This window comes from Pseudopipra pipra, chromosome 4 (genome assembly GCF_036250125.1).
Source record: "Pseudopipra pipra isolate bDixPip1 chromosome 4, bDixPip1.hap1, whole genome shotgun sequence".
NCBI lineage: Eukaryota > Metazoa > Chordata > Aves > Passeriformes > Pipridae > Pseudopipra > Pseudopipra pipra.
In genome coordinates this window covers 59,962,752-59,980,023 of record NC_087552.1, presented here as the reverse complement: position 1 = coordinate 59,980,023, position 17,272 = coordinate 59,962,752, and the positions used below count along the sequence as shown (strand labels likewise).

Below are 17,272 nucleotides of genomic sequence, written 5' to 3'. Positions count from 1 at the left end.
GTTCATCCTCAGTCTCAAGCTTCAATAATGTTGGTTTTGTACCTTTCTGCTCATACCTGCAACTGATGAAAGTTAATCCAGTCAAGTCTTCCATTCACAATTATGTTTTAACACTATTCACTGCTTCAGCTAGCTTGGCAAAGGGAAGCCTTCAAATCATGTTAGCATGTAGTATGTAGCTATCCCCTTTTCCAGGATAATCAAGCAACACCTCAGTGTTTCATTCCTTACCAGTGCCTTGCAGTTTCTGTCTGTACTCTCAGCCAATAGAAACTGCTGGTTCAATAGCATGGCTGAGAGTTTTACATTTAAAATCAAAAGCACATTTACAAATTGACAGTCCTGGACTGGTTTGATAGGACAGAAAAATCTCCCTCTCCACCTCTGCATCCAGCAAAACAAAATAAGCAAAGTGACAGTCATACCAAAACAGGCAATCATGCCATGTTAAAATTGACACAGGTACATAAACCTTCCCAGAGGCAAAAGGTTTCCTGACTCATGCCAGTAAATCCTTCCCCAACACAACCCTGCAGTTGAGAAACAAAAAAGTGCAAAGAAAGAACATACACACAATTTTGTATATTCAATTGTTTTCAAGATGTTCCAAAAAATCTGACAGTACTGGTTCCATGTAAGTCTAGGCTTAGAGCAGGCAATGCTTTCACTCTGTGTCTGAACTGTATTTCCATGTAACGTAGCTGAATTTAAGAACACATTTATGCATGGCTAGTAGATATTTGGTATCATTACCACAGAAATATATTTTATGCACCATGATCAGAATGAAATAAGTAAAAACTTAAGTCCTTTGTCATAACTGAACTCTACGTTCAATTAAACTGATTAAAATGTTATCTAGATATTGGGATTACAGTGACAGAGACGGCCCAGTATATAAAACAATATACATTTATTTAGCACAAAAAGTTTCATATTCAAATAGAAGTGCATGCATGCTTTTTTTCTACAACTTTACAGCACTTTGGTTTCTAAAAAAGTGAAGAATCATCATGACTAACAGAAAGACATACTAATCATTTGACAGAATGACTGTTTTATCCTACAACTGTAGGCCTGAGAGCAGCTTATGAACTGTAAGGCAAACTAGGAACTCCTTCTCAAGTGACTAATCTCTATGCAGTTCCATTAACTCAAGTGGAACATTCACAAGAAAAATGTTTCACAACTAGGACACGATATATGACTCCAATGTTTCCTATGGTTTACAGCCAACATAATACGCAGCGGTGGCATTATATTGTCAGACAGAAAAAGACAGAGCACTAAAAGATTCACAGTAAGTTACCAAAAACACTTACTGACAGAGCAAAAAAAATCCAACCATGTATGTGATCACATGACATCATTAAGCATTATTCCCATTTCACAGAAAACAGGTAAGTTGACATATAATGCTCAGAATTACGACATCTACAGACTTTAAAGCCTGCAACTTTCATTTGGAGACAAGTACTTGATATTATTTGGTAAACCAAAGGTGATAGCTCACAACTGACAGCACTGAAATATTATGTGAAATCTGGTTCCATTAATGGCATAACTATAATCACTGGATACAGAAGACCATCCAATTATACTGGTAGACAGATTTTCCACAGCTTCTCCTTCACTGAAGTTCCATCACCTTAAGTGATTGACATCAAAGATGTGCTGCTGAAACTAGTTCCGTCTTCCCACCTGTAGTTATCAACTGGATTAGACTCCCAGAGTTTGGTCGATTCTTTCCTGTTATCCAGTCATAAAAGGTTCTGTTTTAAAATAAATGGATACAATAGGCTGAGGAGGATAAAAAAATCCCTACTACTATCAAGTATAGTGACAGGAAGCATAAAATAAAATAAAAGCCTATTTACTTTTCCTTCTTTTCCTACTGCTCTCTAGTGATTTCTCTGCATTCTGTAAACCAGTGATGCGATCACTGGATTCAGACCCTCAAAGCTGAGCAGAGGTGCAGGGAAAACCCTAGGGCTTTATAGCACACACAGGGGATTTTCAGAATATCTCAGAGGAAAAGACCAGGAGTATAAAATGTCAGAGTGGTGAGGTTTTTTCCAAGATAAAAAAAAATTGAAAGCCGAAGATGTGCCGCTTTAGTTGACTTTATAACACATATATTAGAAACACAGTTTTGTGGCTAGGATAGAGTTGCTAAACCCATTACTCTGCCAACAGGCCATTATAACACTTCGATATTAACTATGAAAGTGGTCGCAGCAGAAGCACAAAAAGTCTTAAGACATCCAAAATAGTGCTGAGTAAGATGGATTCATTTTAGGTAGAACACAGAACACTTCTTATCAAAATGCAATACAGAAAGTGCAGTATATTCTAAAGGTCCATCAACCCTTGCAATAATGCAGACATAGCAACTGCCATGTTGGAACATTCCACTATCTGACAACAGCTTCCAGGGCACAAAATTCAAATGCCATGATGGAAAGGATTTCCTGCATCCTACCCAGGATGCAGATGTTGCCAACACTTTAACAACATTGGATGTTTTCTGATGCACAGACAATGAGATTTTCAGTTTTCAAAGCTGGGGTTAAAGTTTAGGGAATTAGAAACAAAACAAATCAATCAACCTAATTCTCCTACAAGGTTAAAATACTTAAAAGTTAAACTTAAAAAAATTAATTTGCAGAACTACAACATCTGGCTAAGCAGTCTCTCAGAGACTCTGCTCCACTTTCTAAAGCACAATAAATTAATGATCTTTTTATGAACATTTTTAGGCTAACTAAATTCAATTGATGGGTCCTTTTAAAGAGCCACATCAGACAGCTGCATAGGCTGCAACTAAGCAGCTGCAACCAAAACCATTTCTGACTCTGGCATCCACCTTAAAAAAGTTCACATAAAGCAGGAAATCAAATGTCAGAACTAAACTACTCTCTGAACAATTAGCAATAGGTAAATCCAATTTCAGCATCAGTTTTAAAAGACTTTAAAAATGTGTAAGAGTAAATCCCTTTGCAAAAAATGAACATATATCCAACTTTGTTTTTCCTCAAAGGGGCAAGACAGTTGTACCCTTATTTTCTTCCTTTTGACAGTTTACCCTCAGTGGAATGTGTGCTACTCCCCATCACAGGGCAGAAGGCAGTACTCATGCTGCACCTTCTCTAACAATGAATGAGAACAGTAAAGCAGATAATTGCAGTCTGCCATTAGATAAGCTACAGTTGAAGTTTCAGCATTTTGCAACATCATTCAAGACAAGCCTTTTTAGATGATGAAAAAAAAATCTTTATTGAATTTTTCTAAACAAGAGTAGGAATTTTGCCAGTTGAGAGAACTGAACTAACACACTGTAAACCAGGCAGTAAAGAGTGTTTAAAAGAAAAAGAATCCCACCCAAGTTTACATGCCTATTTGCAGTTTATCTTTAAGCCAGGTGTCTCCTGCACCTGCTGTCTGCAATTTAATTTGTTTACAGGCTTTATGAGATTCTCTGGCTTCCAACTCCTTAAGGCTATCTCCCTTGCTGAAATAACTCGTGTAGAGAAGTTGAGTTTGATGGAGTTGGGCTAATTTTCTCCAGTTCAGAAGCCTGTGCAATAAAACCCAATGTGATTTAGAAACATACACAATGAGGAGACAATGGAGGGAAAAAACCCACTCAAATCCAAGGCAGCTATTTAAAAAGAACATGCACTAAGGTGCAGCCTCAAGAGGTTCAGTGAGGAATTGCTCATGGATACTCACTCTGCAATGAATTCTAAGGGTGTCCAGGAGCTGAAATCTGCATCAGGCATTGATTTCCTGTTTGCTGGTGTATCTAAGGTAACCCTGTGATTAAAAAAGATAAGACAAACCTTTTCTTTACACAATCATTTTCCTGATGAGCACCACCTGCTTCAAATCATTGCTGTAACATATGCTTGACTTTTACACCACGTGGTATGGATTTCTCTTGCATCCTCCCAGTGTGTTACCAGCATATAGTCATCAGTTTCAACATTTATCCAAGGCTCCAACCTATAATTTCTCACCTTTCCGGCTCACAGAGGAGTTGCCCATTAGGGCAATCACTTAGTCCGCAGCTCCCTTCCCACCTCTCTCATGCAGACAGGGAATGGCAGTAATATGCTTGTTCACATGCACTGCACAGCATATGTGCACTACATCCGTGTTTTCAGACAGCCTCATGCCAGCTGCAAATGCAGCGATTAAGTGCACAAACATCAGAAGTTTTGACTTTGATTATATATATTTACACTACACACAATGATATTAAGGGGTGAACTTTTCACAACTCCCTCACTGAGATGCTGTTGACAATCCAAGATATATTTACTCTGAAAAAATTCACTCAAGGGCAGAATTTTGCATGAGAACTACACAAGTGCAGCATGCGCACAAATCCAGTGATCTTGGAGTCTGCATGCCAGTGGAAGGTGCTGTCCATTATCCAAACACATTTAATGCCAGTCCTCTCTGACCTAAAGACATGTGCACTAAGAGTGTGCGTGTGTGTGAGGAAAACAAAAGCAGGGAGAATTCAGGTAGTGTTCGAAATTCCCCTACAGGACTCTTTATTTTTGGGTCCTGATTTAGAAACAGACCTAGCAAGAAAAATACTTCTAATTTTTGCAGCAGAATTGATAAAATTAGACATAGTGAAGACTTACTAAGCCATCCACTTCTTACCAGCTTTCCTCGTCAAAAAGAAAACTGTGACAGGCAAATACAAGCTAAACTTTTTCTTTTCACAGATCCTCAAAGTGACCTAATTTTACTAATCACGCATAGATATGCAGCACCTTATGAAGAAGCATCTTTAACCAAGTGAAAATGTGCCAAGTAATCCTTTGCTTTACTGCTATCACACAGCTAAGTCTAAAACTGTGCTGAATAGCTCATATCATTTTTAGAGTTCTGTTTATACTGAAAAAAAGAGAAATCACACTTTAATGCATGGCTACAGTCAAACTGGTTGAAAATGAATTAAAATTTAATCCCAACATCCCCTACAGTTTTGCAAAGGAAAGGAGAGGAAGGTAATCGTATTTAGGGTTTCTTGGATATCATTTTGTTCACACTTTCAAGATTACCCCCTTTCTCTGTGAAACTGTAAGGAGGTCTGAGAAGCTGTTTGTGTACTGTGAACAGGACACTACAAGCATATCTATGTGGCTCTAGGTTACAGCAGTAATTAAATAAAACAACACAGGCAGAGACAACTAAGCAACTACTTACGGTAAAATGGCAACAGCAGCAGAACCAGATGGCAAGCCACTACTGGCACCAGCTAAACTCTGACAAAGCTGATGCACTGCTCCTTTGGCCATGCCATAGGCAATCATCCCTAACAATTTAAAACAGGCAAATTAGAGCACAATCAAAACAGCTCTCAATATCATCAGTAACATGATAGAAACTCAAGACTGTTTAGCGAATATTAAGGCCACTTACCACAGCCAGAACAGAATCAGACTTCAAAACATATTAAAACATATATATTAAAAGCAAAAAAATGGAAGAAAAAAAACCACAAAAGCTTTCATTAGACATCCAGGAACTGTCATAAAACTCAGTTTACTCAGCACTATAGAAATAAGCAGCTTACTGAGTTAAGCACATTTAGTTATGCACCAAAACATGCTTTGAAGGATGTGACCTACAGGGCTGAGCTTACAAATGTAACAGTAAGTGCGAAGGTGCTTATAGACTTTATTAAAGTGATCATCCATTAATTTTTATCATATGACTGAAGTATTTGCAGGTTTGGATCCAAATATATACAGTTCACTTCTCTCCTGAACTGTAATTCACTTGGTCAGAATCCCAGGTCTGACAGGGCCTTCAGGGAAAAGTCAAAACAACCCTCATGGTAGAAAAATTACTAAATAACCTGCAGGGAAAGCAAACTTCTTCCTAAACACTGTTGTTTCCTAGGCAGATGGTATTTAGCAGTGTAAGAGCAACAGCAATGAGACCATAAGGCACACAGGTCAGGTACTTTCTATCTTTCTTTCTACCAATCCATATAGCTATACAGCCCCTTTCCAGTGTTCCTGTAGACGCATTTTGCATTGTAGAAATATTTCTGTTATATTCACTTAGACAAATTGTATAGGACCCGTTTCTGCTAGGAGGAATCATGGACAGCACTAGCTAACTTATTTTATTGTCATGATAAAAATATTTGCATCTCTATCATATTCTCGTCTTGTCTAAACCAAGCACTCTAAGTCTTCTTAAATCTTTTCATGCTTAATACATTTCTTAGCCATCACTATCACACTGCTGCTGTAACTATTAATGCGATTTTCAGCGTTCTTCAGCTTGCATTACCTGAGACAACATTTTCTCATAGGAAAAGAAAGGTAACACTAACAGCAAACAAGAAAAACATTGTTTCTTCCAAAAGGGCTGGTAGTAACTAGCCTAGCAAGGCATATTTGCAGAAATTGAGTAACAACTCTTTCCCAATTCTTCCTGAAGTTAATAAGTTGCATGTGTTTGCCCTAAGCACTGCTGTGATTTTTAGAAAAATCCAGACTAGCTGAAACCAGCTAGTTCAAAACAGGAAAGCAAATCACTTTGATTCCTGTGTTGTGGTCCCTACCTCCCAAAACCACACAAACAAAAACCATGAATGTTTGCCAGAATTAACATTTTTTCATTTTTATGTGGTCAGTCAGCAGTACATTGTAAATTACGCCTTTTATCTTTGGACTATAACAGATGCAGCTGTAAACACAGAAGATAAACCATTAACTAGAAAATATACCATATTTTTCCTGAAAAGTTTTATATTCATAAATTCAGTTTTCCTGAACAGTTTTATATTCATATACTGCATATGTTTTAAAATCTTAGTATTTGTGTCTCATAAAAATATTGTTGAAGTGACACTAATAAAAGACTGGGAAATAGGAGTATTTGTCTCAAACTTTCCTCTTTCTGCCTGTGGGCTTGTGTGTCAGTGCCTTTTTTTTTTCTGATTTTAAATTGCTCTCAGATTTCTTCCTCCATGCAGATCAACACAGTTAAGGAGTGAGATTAAAAATCCAATAAAGTTCATATTAAATAGCTAGCAGAGGGCAAAGCCAACAGTCAACAAGCTTATCTATGTCTGAAGCAAAGGTAGACTGGAATCAGAACATGAACAGGACAAGCACAGTAATCAGAATCAGTTGAGTCATCACCGACAGAAAAATTGGTCAAATAAGGACTCTGCCTTTCAGAACACAAATAGGAAAATTAACTTAAACTAAAGACTTACAGATTGCTGGTGCTTCTAGTCTTCATTTCCAGACTTTTTTTCCTATATCATATATTAGCCAAGTACATTTCACCAAATCATGTAAAATATTATTTAAATACTGATTTTATGTGTTTGCACTCCAGCTTTGAGAAATTCAGTATTGCTAACTATAAAATTACACTTTCCCTACCTATTTCAGCAGCAATTTTCCATTTGTACTAGAAGTCAAACAACTGGTCAGCAGCTGGTCATTTTGCTTCACAAACAAGAATGCTCAGACGAACAGACATCTCTAACTGCTGTTGTCCCTGCAGCCACAGTGCAGGGATATCATGCATTGCATTTTACCTGGGGTTCCAGATAAAGCAGCTTGAGCTCCTGTGAGAGTCAAGAGACCGCCTTCCTTCAGATGTTTTGTTGCTAGGTGGCTGGAAATAGTCGATGTCCAAACACTCTGCTTCCACATCAGATCACAGTTTTTGTATAAAGCTGATTAGAAAGAGAATTAGTGAAATTAGCTAAAAGGTGGAAGACCTCTAATTCCACTTTTCTTAGCGTCCCACAGAGTGCAAAAGCACTATGACAACATGCTTTCTACCATTTTCTACTTTCACATTGTAAAATATCCATTTATGTCTTTTGTATCTTCTTTTGCTTTGAGCCTGTAATGTCTGAACCGGAAGGGAGAAGAGAAGGACACATTTTACCAGATTTACTCCAGACAGAAAACAAGGCTATTTTTCTTCCTGTATCTCTACACTAGTGGGTAAAGTATAAAATTTCACTCTGAACATTACATGTTTAAAAGCCTTTTTTAATCTGAAGGGCTTTGACTGTAGCATGATTTTGGGTCACTAGGCAGTGCCTTCCAATATTGTATTGCACAGCAACAGCTCAGAGAACTGCAGGAGGCAACTGAGCTTCTATTCATAAAGGAATTAATCGGGAAACATCGATGTTTCTACTCAGCACTGTCTTTCGCAACTTGCCTGTCACAGGTAACCTTGGCAAAGTCAGCTTAACAGTGCTGAAACTCCTCCATTTTAATAAAAATTGGTGTGTCAACAAACACCACTAAGGAAACGAAGTGCTGTGCAAATTTAACAGGCAAAGAAAATTCAGAGAAGCACTAAGCAGCACTGTGACTAAGCTATTTTGTACTTTTATGCTCTTGTCCTCTTCTGAACTTGGAAAGAAAGATAATCTCAAATACCTTTATTACCACGATTTTTAAGGATTCCTTTCAGATATCATTCATGTTTTCATCAGCACACATCTACCAAAATCTTACATTTGGCTTTGGCGCTGCCTCCAGCCCATCCTCCTGCTACACACAAGATCGCATCCACCTTTTCTTCACCAAGAAGTTTTCCAATCTCTGCTGTCACCTTCAATACATAGAACAAAAACATACTGAAAACACTGAATCAATAAGAGAAAGGAGTAAATATCACAAGTGCCTTAAAGTTACTTTTTTCCACCCATATAATTAAGTAAAACAACACACAGCAATTTAAACAGCTATAGAAAATTAATATTTATGAGCCACGAACTCAAAACAAAATAATTATGTTGAAAGATAACTATAGATGACTGTCAGGCCAATGAAAGTCAGACCATACAGTGTGTGATGCCACTGGAAATAACTAACCTGAGCAGGATTGAAACATCTGACTTTTATCAATATCGTTAGAAATTATTACTGACTTACTTTTGACCAGTTCTCTTCTGGGTATGGTGCTGTTTAACATGGGAAATGAAACTCCAGGTCTGGTCAGGACTACTGGTGTCACTTTTGATGACAGTGCCAGAGATGAAGAACTAAAGATTAGCCTTCTTATTGCTTCTATCTAGACCACAACCACCAGTTTGAGTCTGGCCTCTAAATTTGAGTTTGTATGGTTTTAGATATCCTATATCTTTTTCTCTTTCTAATATAAGACCTCAAAACTGGTAATGAATTTGTTGGCCATGAATTTTCTCTGCCTAAGTGGACAGCAAACAATTCATCTCTCAACAAAAGAACAAAAATCCACTGGTTTTCAAAAAAGTGCATAGACAATTGTGTTGCAAATATTCTACAATACTCTTTAAAAGCCTTAAGAGTTGTATAGCTATAATGAAAACATATTGTCTAGAGATTCAGTTTATCAGTAAGAGAAATAGGTTCAAAAGTTAAAATTCAAAAAACAGATCCTATATGTTGAGAAAAAAAGCAAAACAGTTTTTAGGCTAGCTCAGAGTCTCCCATATTTACCTTTGTGCATTCCCTAGGAATCCCTCGGTGCTTTGAGCACATCATCTACCTATACACAGTGCATTTATAAGATAGGATATCTAAAAGAAGCACTGCATTTTAGGATGTCCTTATCCATCTTCATTACAGTCACCTGGTTCAGTCTGAAACTTTTAAAGTCACAAAGACAAAACCAAACCAAACTGCCTTATGCGCTGAACCTCCAATATCCAGGATCTTTCTGCATATACGTGCAGTTTAAAAGAAAAAAGAAAGGAAAAGGAAAAGGAAAAGGAAAAGGAAAAGGAAAAGGAAAAGGAAAAGGAAAAGGAAAAGGAAAAGGAAAAGGAAAAGGAAAAGGAAAAGGAAAAGGAAAAGGAAAAGAAACGACAAGCAGAAGCATAAGGACCTTGGGGCTTGCAGTACGGCTGCAGAACCGCTACCGGCTGGGCTCCTGCTTCCTGCATGAGGCCGGACGCACTCCCGTAGCCGCGGGAGAAGGGATGCACACACCTGAGGGGAGGCTGAGAGCATCGCTCGGGAGAAGGGATGCACACACTCGGGGGTAGGCTGAGTGCATCGCTCCACCTCCTCACTCAGCATTGCCAGCCCCGCGCCCGCCGCCGACCCACCTGCTCGGCCTGCTCGGGGAAGGAGTCGGTGGCCCTCACCACCACGTTGGCGCTGGCATCCGCGTTCTCGGCCAGGTCGATGCTGGCGACCCACTGCGGCGGGAGAGGAAGGCGCGTTATCGGCCCCGCAGCGCCCGGCCCGGCGGGGCAGGGGCGCTCCCCCCGGCGGGGCTCCCCCGCCTCGCCACCCCCCGGCCCGGCGCTTACCCAGTTCTTGGCCTTGAAGTACCGCACGCACTGGGAGCCCAGCGCCCCTTTGCCCCCGTACACCAGCACCCTGCCCGCCGCCATGCCCGCTGTCACACCCGGCTCCGGCTCCGTCGCCGCGGCCCGGCCCGGCCCGGCCCCGCCCGCGGATGCGGCCGCCCCAAGGGGCGGGAGAGGGGCGGCAGCGCCGGCCGGGGGTGGTGCGAGGGGCGGGTCCGGCTCTGCCCGCCCGGGACTGTGCCGAGCCGGGAGCAACAATCCCGGGACCTCGTCCAAGCCACAGCGACGGACTCTGTTACCCGCCCCCCGGGCTACTGCGGGGGTTAATTAATTAATTAGTGGTTGTGAAGGTCCCCACAGGGCTTGAGTAGCGGTAACCGTAGAAGTGCTGGCAATTATGGCCGGTTTCCTTCAGCACTCCTTTATCGCACCTGTAGCTTGAGTTACGCCGCTGCAGCCCCCGACCACCTGGGCTACGGCACGGCTGGCCGGGCCTCCCCGGCTGCGGGGGGCTCTGCGCGCCCCGCTGTCATTCAGAGCACTCCATACACATCACTTCTGTCCCTCAGCTAACAGGCTTTAGCGATGGAAGGCACCGCTCCGAGCGTATGGACGGCCGCGGGAGCTGTGACAGCTGTGACATTTAGAGGCTGGGTGGGAGCAAGGGCCGGGAGAAGTAGCTCAGCATGGCTGAGGTGCCAGCCCAATCCTCCGGCCAAATTATCTGGTTTTAATGCTTTGCACCTTGCACACGGCTGTTTACTCGCTTTTTTAAACAATCTAAAAAACTGGATTCTTTTAGTTTTCTTTACATGAGGTTACAATAAAGAACTTGATGTCATTTGAACATGACAATTAAGCCTCAGATGAAACATTAGCCAGGCGATAGAGATAGGATTACTTGCTGCAGAAAGAAGCATCACTGCACTACAGCATAATGAAGCTGTTACTTGCAGCCATTTCAGGATGTCGCAGCAAAACCTATTTTAGACTTTGATTTTTAACAGTACAGATTAATTGCTGGAACTTCAAAATACAAAAAGAAGTATTTTAAAATGCCTGCTATTCAGCTGTGGATTTCGGAGCATGAGAAAAAATGGGAAATATGCCTGGCTGCTGCAGAGAGGCCTTGGAGATGATCCCTTGAAAGCACCAGGATGCCTGGCTGCTTTAAAAAGACGTTATTTGCCTTGGCTTCTCTAATAAGTTTTGTGTCTTTTATCTTAATTGTTGTTGCAATGGGGACCCCAAAGTGGATGACAGGAAAGATTCTTTGCAAAACAGGAGCTGATTTGGTCAATGCCACAGATCCAGAGCTGGTCAAGTTCATTGGAGAAATTTACTATGGACTCTTTCGGGGCGGCAAAATACGCCAGTGTGGGTTGGGCGGGAGGCGTTCCAAATTCACAAGTAAGTACAATTTTGGTTGAATCTTTTGTCTGATGTCTAGTTCAAATATAGCACTCTATTCTTTTTGCTTACAGACCTTGTAGAATGCTAATTGTTATTATTAAATAAATTTGTGGCTGACTTGTGGTCATTATGGTTTGGTGTCTGAGTGTGAATATAAAATCCCTATCATTTCAAGCACACTTTTTGCTCCCAGTTATGTTCTATAATCCTGGAATCAAGATGGGGAAAAAATCCCTAAGGCTAGATGGAGAGTTTCCTTTTAGCCTCATGAAGGGAGTGAAAGGCATCTGGAGATGACCCTGTAAATCACACTTTCCCCTTGATTGACTCTTTCCATGCCAAGTGTTTCTCTGCCATCTGTCTGTCCTTACCTTCTCTGTTGAACTTCTCTGAGGTTTTTTCCCTTTAGGAAGCAGAGATTTATTTACTTGGCCACATCACTGTATTTCTCTAGCTGTCCTAATGCAAATGTCTGCCATAGCAGATACTGCTAAGTTTATTAACATGTTGAAGAAATTTTTACCTTCTTTTCTGCTAACTTTGGAGAGAAAAAAAATGCTGAACTCTTAAAAAATGTAGAAACTCTTATAAATTTATTCCTTTTAACATAAAAGATTTTCTTGAGGTCTCAAAAGCATTCAGCTGTACTCTGGATGATTTCCAAATTTCACTCATTCTGTGCCGTAGAGAAAATGATAATTTGCATTGAAGATTTTTAGTTCAGTGTGCAGATTGACTGCAACTTAAACCAATATGAGTTGAAGCTGCTGCAGTCTCACCCTCTCCCTAGCCCACAGCAGTGCTATCCTGCCCTATCCTTTGCAATGTCTCTGGTAGTTATGGTGGTGTAGTTCAGAAGTTAAGGTAGCCAAAAAAATTAACCTACCAAAAAATAGTTGTTTTCCTATAGGATTGCAGCTGACTACACAACTGCACAAGCACCTCTATAAAAACTTGAAGGCAGGTAGGACTGTGGGACTTCAGAAGGAATGGAGAAAAGAACCAGAGCAACCTCTGCTTAGATCAGCATGACCAGTTGTTAAGCTGGATAAATTTGGACTTGCTGCTTTTGCAATAACCAAGTTCTTGCTCAAGCTCTGACTGCAGCTGCAACTTCATGACATGGATATAGCAGTCATGGTCACCCAATCTCAGTTCTTTCATCCTGTCCTGTCAAAGAGAATAAGAAAAAAAATCTCTGTACAACCTTCTGGACTCTTTAATAAACTTTCCGATTTTTTACTCTGTAACCTGAGAGGAAGGCCTAAGGTTCCACCATCACTCTCGACTATATCGATTCATATTTGGAGTACATGATCCTATACTCCTTAATAAAGCTGTCACTGAAGCTAGTAAGAATTTTCCCTGTTAGAACTCTAAAATTGGGTCATTAAGTGCAATGGGTACAAAGATGCATTTAGGTCAACAAGTAGCTCAGAGATTTTCCCTTTTAAATATTCTAATAACTATCAGGTTTGATATTTTCACAGTGCTGGTTTCAAACAACAGTACACAAAGCTGGTAAATACTTTTGCACAAGGGTGAGCAGAACTCACTCTGGGGGTTCTGAGTTTTCGCTTTGAATATCCCCCTTAATCTACAAGCATTCTGAATTTACTGGGGAGCAAGAACTGTGAGACTTTTCTTGTGGAATGAGTTAACATAAATGGACATCACATAGAGCAAAACAAGGCTAGCACCTCAAACACTGCAGTACTGCAGTAGCTCTGACACTTTGGAATTTGCAATAATTTACTGTTACTAGTACAATGCCTTTCACTGTGTTAACTAGAGTAGGCTTATGGCTGGCACACTCTTTTTTAGCTGGGACAGTGACAGCATGACTCAATTGCCATAATAGGTATCCAGTACTATTTTGTACTCCTCAAGGTGTATCATCTGGTCTCCAGCTACTACTTCTGAAGGTGTCCCATGCATAATGCAGCATGTATGTTAGACCCACGTGGTTGTTATGATAGTCCTAAGGCATCTAAGTTGGCATAAAATGTTATGTTTTGACAGCTGAATCAAGCTCTGAGAACGAGCTGGGGAAGCCAGGCATTTTGCCTATGCATGGCAAACACTGCTGGAATGTATCAGGAGCCTCTATGGCAATATCCTTCCTGAGGATTCTTATTTCTGCATGCTAAGCCAGACTCCCTGGTTAGGTCTTTGGGATTTGGCTGAGAGCCTCAGAAAAGAGACCAAATAATCCTTACAATTACTCAAAAATCTCTGCTGGTTTGTAGGAAGGCTTAATCTATGTGCCTTGTTGTTACACTGCCAGTTATTTTCGTCAGATAGGAAGCTAATTTTTGGCTTCCCATTTCTCATATGTACTTCTGATTCTCATTTATTTCCCTCCCTTCTTCTTGTTGGAGTCTCTTCCGTAGCTCATATGTATACCAGGCCCACCTACGACCCCAGAATGAGCCACTGAAGAGGTAGAACTGTTGAATTTTTGTATGGAATATGTACAGTATGAATTTTTCTACATAATCTACTAGAATTCCGTCATGTCATGACCAGATTGTATGCCTGATGCTCACTGTTACATCTACCAGTTATTACTGCCTACTTTTTATGTGGCTTGTTTAGACTTTTTTTTCAGTTATGAAGCACAGGAAGCAATTTGTTTATTGGTTTATAACACAATGTACCTTCCTTTTAGTAGCTTTTTAGTAATTAAGCAGTAAATTCTTCAAAACATGTATGAGTGTGCAGTGCTACACCACCTGAAGGTCTCTTCTCGATCACCTTGTATTTTAGGGTTCCTCTCGATCAGCCTCTCTCTTTCTTGTCAGTCAGCATGTCACCTACAATTCCCTACTCACATTTCTTCTGATTCTCTTACTAAAGGGCTGCAGGATAAACTAAATACTCAGGTGCACATTTCCCTGCTGCTGGCCAATCTGGCCCCCCAATTAAGTAATTGAGTCTGTGAAGACAAAACCAAGAAAGTTATCACTCTTTAGAGACAGATGAGTGACAGGCTGCTGAGGGAGAGCTCATGCCTATAGCAGAACATGTGAGCACTTCACTGAAAGCCCATCTGAGTTCAGTACTTTACAAGCTTCCTACAGATGTAGCTAAAGCTCTGCCAGACACCCAGAAAGGCATAAAGGAGTCATAAACACTAGATGAGAAACCAAGAAGGGAATCGGAATCTTAAAGTGAAAACCTGTGGGATTAGAAATGTGAAATTAGGGCAGATCTCACTCGAGCTGCAGTGAAGAAAGGGAGAGAGAGAAAGAACATGAGAAAATAAACACAGAAAGAAGTCACACTATTTAAGGCAGCAAGGGCCTGGACAAGGAAACTGGGACTGCCAGACTTCAAAGGGATAAGACTGAAAGCATGGGACAGGAATGGGAAGCTCAAAACCATGAGTTTGGTTTGAGGAACAGAGATGAAAAAGAGCAGACAATACAGTAGTGGTGATAAAGACATTAACACAGCTAGATAAATAAACAAGACTTAAGCCTGAATCCTTATTCACAGACCCTATGTAAAGGATTATACCTGTAGCAGAATATCCCTGGTTTGTCTGATACACTGAAAAATAAAACATCATGAACTAAGATATGTGTAACTAGCTGAATTGAACACCTCTGTAAAAAATATAAAGTAGTATAATTTGAGTTTGAAGCACCAGCACAGTGTGATGTTTACCGTCATCAAGAAAAACTAAATACTTAATGTGTGATTCTTTTTTCTTGACAGTTTTCCCACACATGGTGAAAAAGTTGAATACAGGCTTGCATGTGATGATCATAATGTTCCTCTGTGTGGCCATTTGCTTTTCTCTGGTCAGTTTTGGATTCTGCATTCTTAATGCAATAAAAGTTCCTTACCGAGCTATTAAAGGTCCAGCAGGAGTATGCCTTTGGAACTTCCTTGCAGGTAAAGTTATTTACCAGCACTTTTTACTAGTCACATTCATACAAAATGGTAAAAGTTCCTTCTCTTGCCTTATTAAATATCTTGTTGACTCGAATACTTGTAAATAAAATGAAGTTAACAGTGAATTCTCATCTATCTAAACAGAACTGCCAGGTGGCATCTTTGTTTATGGTGTCTAGTCAACATTTAACAGGAGCTATGAATGCCAGCCTTTAGGTTCCATGTCACTGATAAAAGGATGTTATTACAAACATTGGTGTCATGTCTGCCCATACAATAAGGTGTTTAAGCCATGCCTGTGTCTATCCCTACTCTGTATATTGCTCACTGTGGTATTCAGTAAGTCTTTTGAAGCACAATCAAAATGTCTGTCTTGTTTTGATTATATAACAAGGGTGAATACTTCTTTCATTTTGTTGCAGGTGGATTTGTAGTACTTGCAGTCACCAGCTTTATGGCTGCTGTGAAACTTCATCACCTCACAGAAAGAATTGCCAATTTTCGGGAAAATGTTTTTCGATTTGTTATCTTAGAAGAACGCTTTGAAGACTGTTTTTGGATTTGCGTGGCAAGTGCCACAGCACACGCAGTGAATTTGCTGCTAATAGCCATCAGTGGGATTAATTTTCCTAAAATTAAGCCTAAAACAGAAGAAGTGAATGTTACAGCAGAAGATATCATGTACTAATAAATCTATACAAAACTACTTCAGTTAAATGAACTGTTGTAAAAGAAACAGCTTCTTGGCTCTTCAACCTTTGATTTGGATGGATGGTTTAGTTATCAACTTAGTAAAGATGCCAGTCTACAATACCAGCAATTAACATGTCTGTGAAAAAAGAAAAACACAAATACTATAAATATTGTTATTCTCAAAACTGACTGCTATCTGCAGTAAATATATGCTGTTTCTCAGATTTTAGAAAATTCACACTTTTAAACCTTTAGAAAATTAAGGTAAAATATGATTTCATCAAAACCAAGTCTCTTCTTTGTTTAGAAGAAAATTTGTTATCACAAGTCTCTGAAAGGTTGTTTCAAAACAGAAAGAATAGACATTTGCCAACTACTTTCACCTAATTATCTAGAAAATGCTGAGAAGGACACATAAAACATATTTTATGATGCTATATCATATTGAAAAAGAAAACATCATCCGTGAGGCTAAAGCTAAGAGGCAGGAGAGGCAAAGTATGCATGAAATGTTTTTAAAACAGAAATTATCCAACCCCATAAGGCAAAGAAGTGAGAAATGTAAAGTTTATGGGATGCTTTTAGTCTACGAAAAAAAATTATTAGCTGCTAGATAAAGGTTTCAAGGCAGCTTTTGGAAGAAAAGTAAACAGGTTTTAAGTAATAGTGCTTTTAGATAACATAGAAAATAATGATCTGACAGATTAATTATCTTCAATTATCTTCAGAACCTTGTCAATTCTTAGGTTTGTCTGAAATCAGGTAAAAGTGATGTATGATGAAACAGTATTAAAATGAATAAAAATGGTTAAATAGATGGAAAGGTTACTTTCTTAGGAAGTACCATAATTTTGACAGGGATTCGACCAGTTCATGGGTTATGAGGAAAGAATATATTTGAGTAAAGAACACACCATTAAGCATGGTTACAGTGGCCTCTACCATCTT

At 39.7% G+C, this 17,272-nt stretch overlaps 2 protein-coding genes across 2 annotated transcripts; one reads left to right on the top strand and one right to left on the bottom strand.

Annotated features, from left to right (window-relative positions):
* Positions 1 to 898: 898 nt before the first annotated feature.
* Positions 899 to 10,466, bottom strand: QDPR (quinoid dihydropteridine reductase). Its single transcript, XM_064653131.1, has 7 exons — positions 10,316 to 10,466; positions 10,109 to 10,201; positions 8,532 to 8,628; positions 7,589 to 7,729; positions 5,227 to 5,335; positions 3,733 to 3,816; positions 899 to 1,772 (listed from the first exon to the last, which is right to left on the bottom strand). Exons 1-7 carry the CDS (start codon positions 10,397 to 10,399, stop codon positions 1,664 to 1,666), a joined length of 717 nt encoding a protein of 238 aa, XP_064509201.1. The 5' UTR covers positions 10,400 to 10,466; the 3' UTR covers positions 899 to 1,663.
* A 96-nt stretch (positions 10,467 to 10,562) lies between these two features.
* CLRN2 (clarin 2) lies at positions 10,563 to 16,337 on the top strand. Its single transcript, XM_064653132.1, has 3 exons — positions 10,563 to 11,725; positions 15,452 to 15,631; positions 16,054 to 16,337. The coding sequence occupies exons 1-3, from the start codon at positions 11,473 to 11,475 to the stop codon at positions 16,317 to 16,319; spliced, it is 699 nt and encodes a 232-aa protein (XP_064509202.1). The 5' UTR covers positions 10,563 to 11,472; the 3' UTR covers positions 16,320 to 16,337.
* The last annotated feature ends 935 nt before the right edge of the window (positions 16,338 to 17,272 follow it).

Excerpts from the sequence above, each read along its gene's own strand:
- QDPR (XM_064653131.1), bottom strand. The coding sequence starts at position 10,399 with ATGGCGGCGGGCAGGGTGCTGGTGTACGGGGGCAAAGGGGCGCTGGGC. Across the intron at positions 5,336-7,588 it reads TGCTTTATCTGGAACCCCAG|GGATGATTGCCTATGGCATG; the intron begins GTAAAATGCAAT and ends TTAAATTGTTAG. Across the intron at positions 3,817-5,226 it reads GCTGCTGTTGCCATTTTACC|GGTTACCTTAGATACACCAG; the intron begins GTAAGTAGTTGC and ends TTTTAATCACAG.
- CLRN2 (XM_064653132.1), top strand. The coding sequence starts at position 11,473 with ATGCCTGGCTGCTTTAAAAAGACGTTATTTGCCTTGGCTTCTCTAATA. Across the intron at positions 11,726-15,451 it reads GAGGCGTTCCAAATTCACAA|TTTTCCCACACATGGTGAAA; the intron begins GTAAGTACAATT and ends TTTTCTTGACAG. Across the intron at positions 15,632-16,053 it reads CCTTTGGAACTTCCTTGCAG|GTGGATTTGTAGTACTTGCA; the intron begins GTAAAGTTATTT and ends ATTTTGTTGCAG.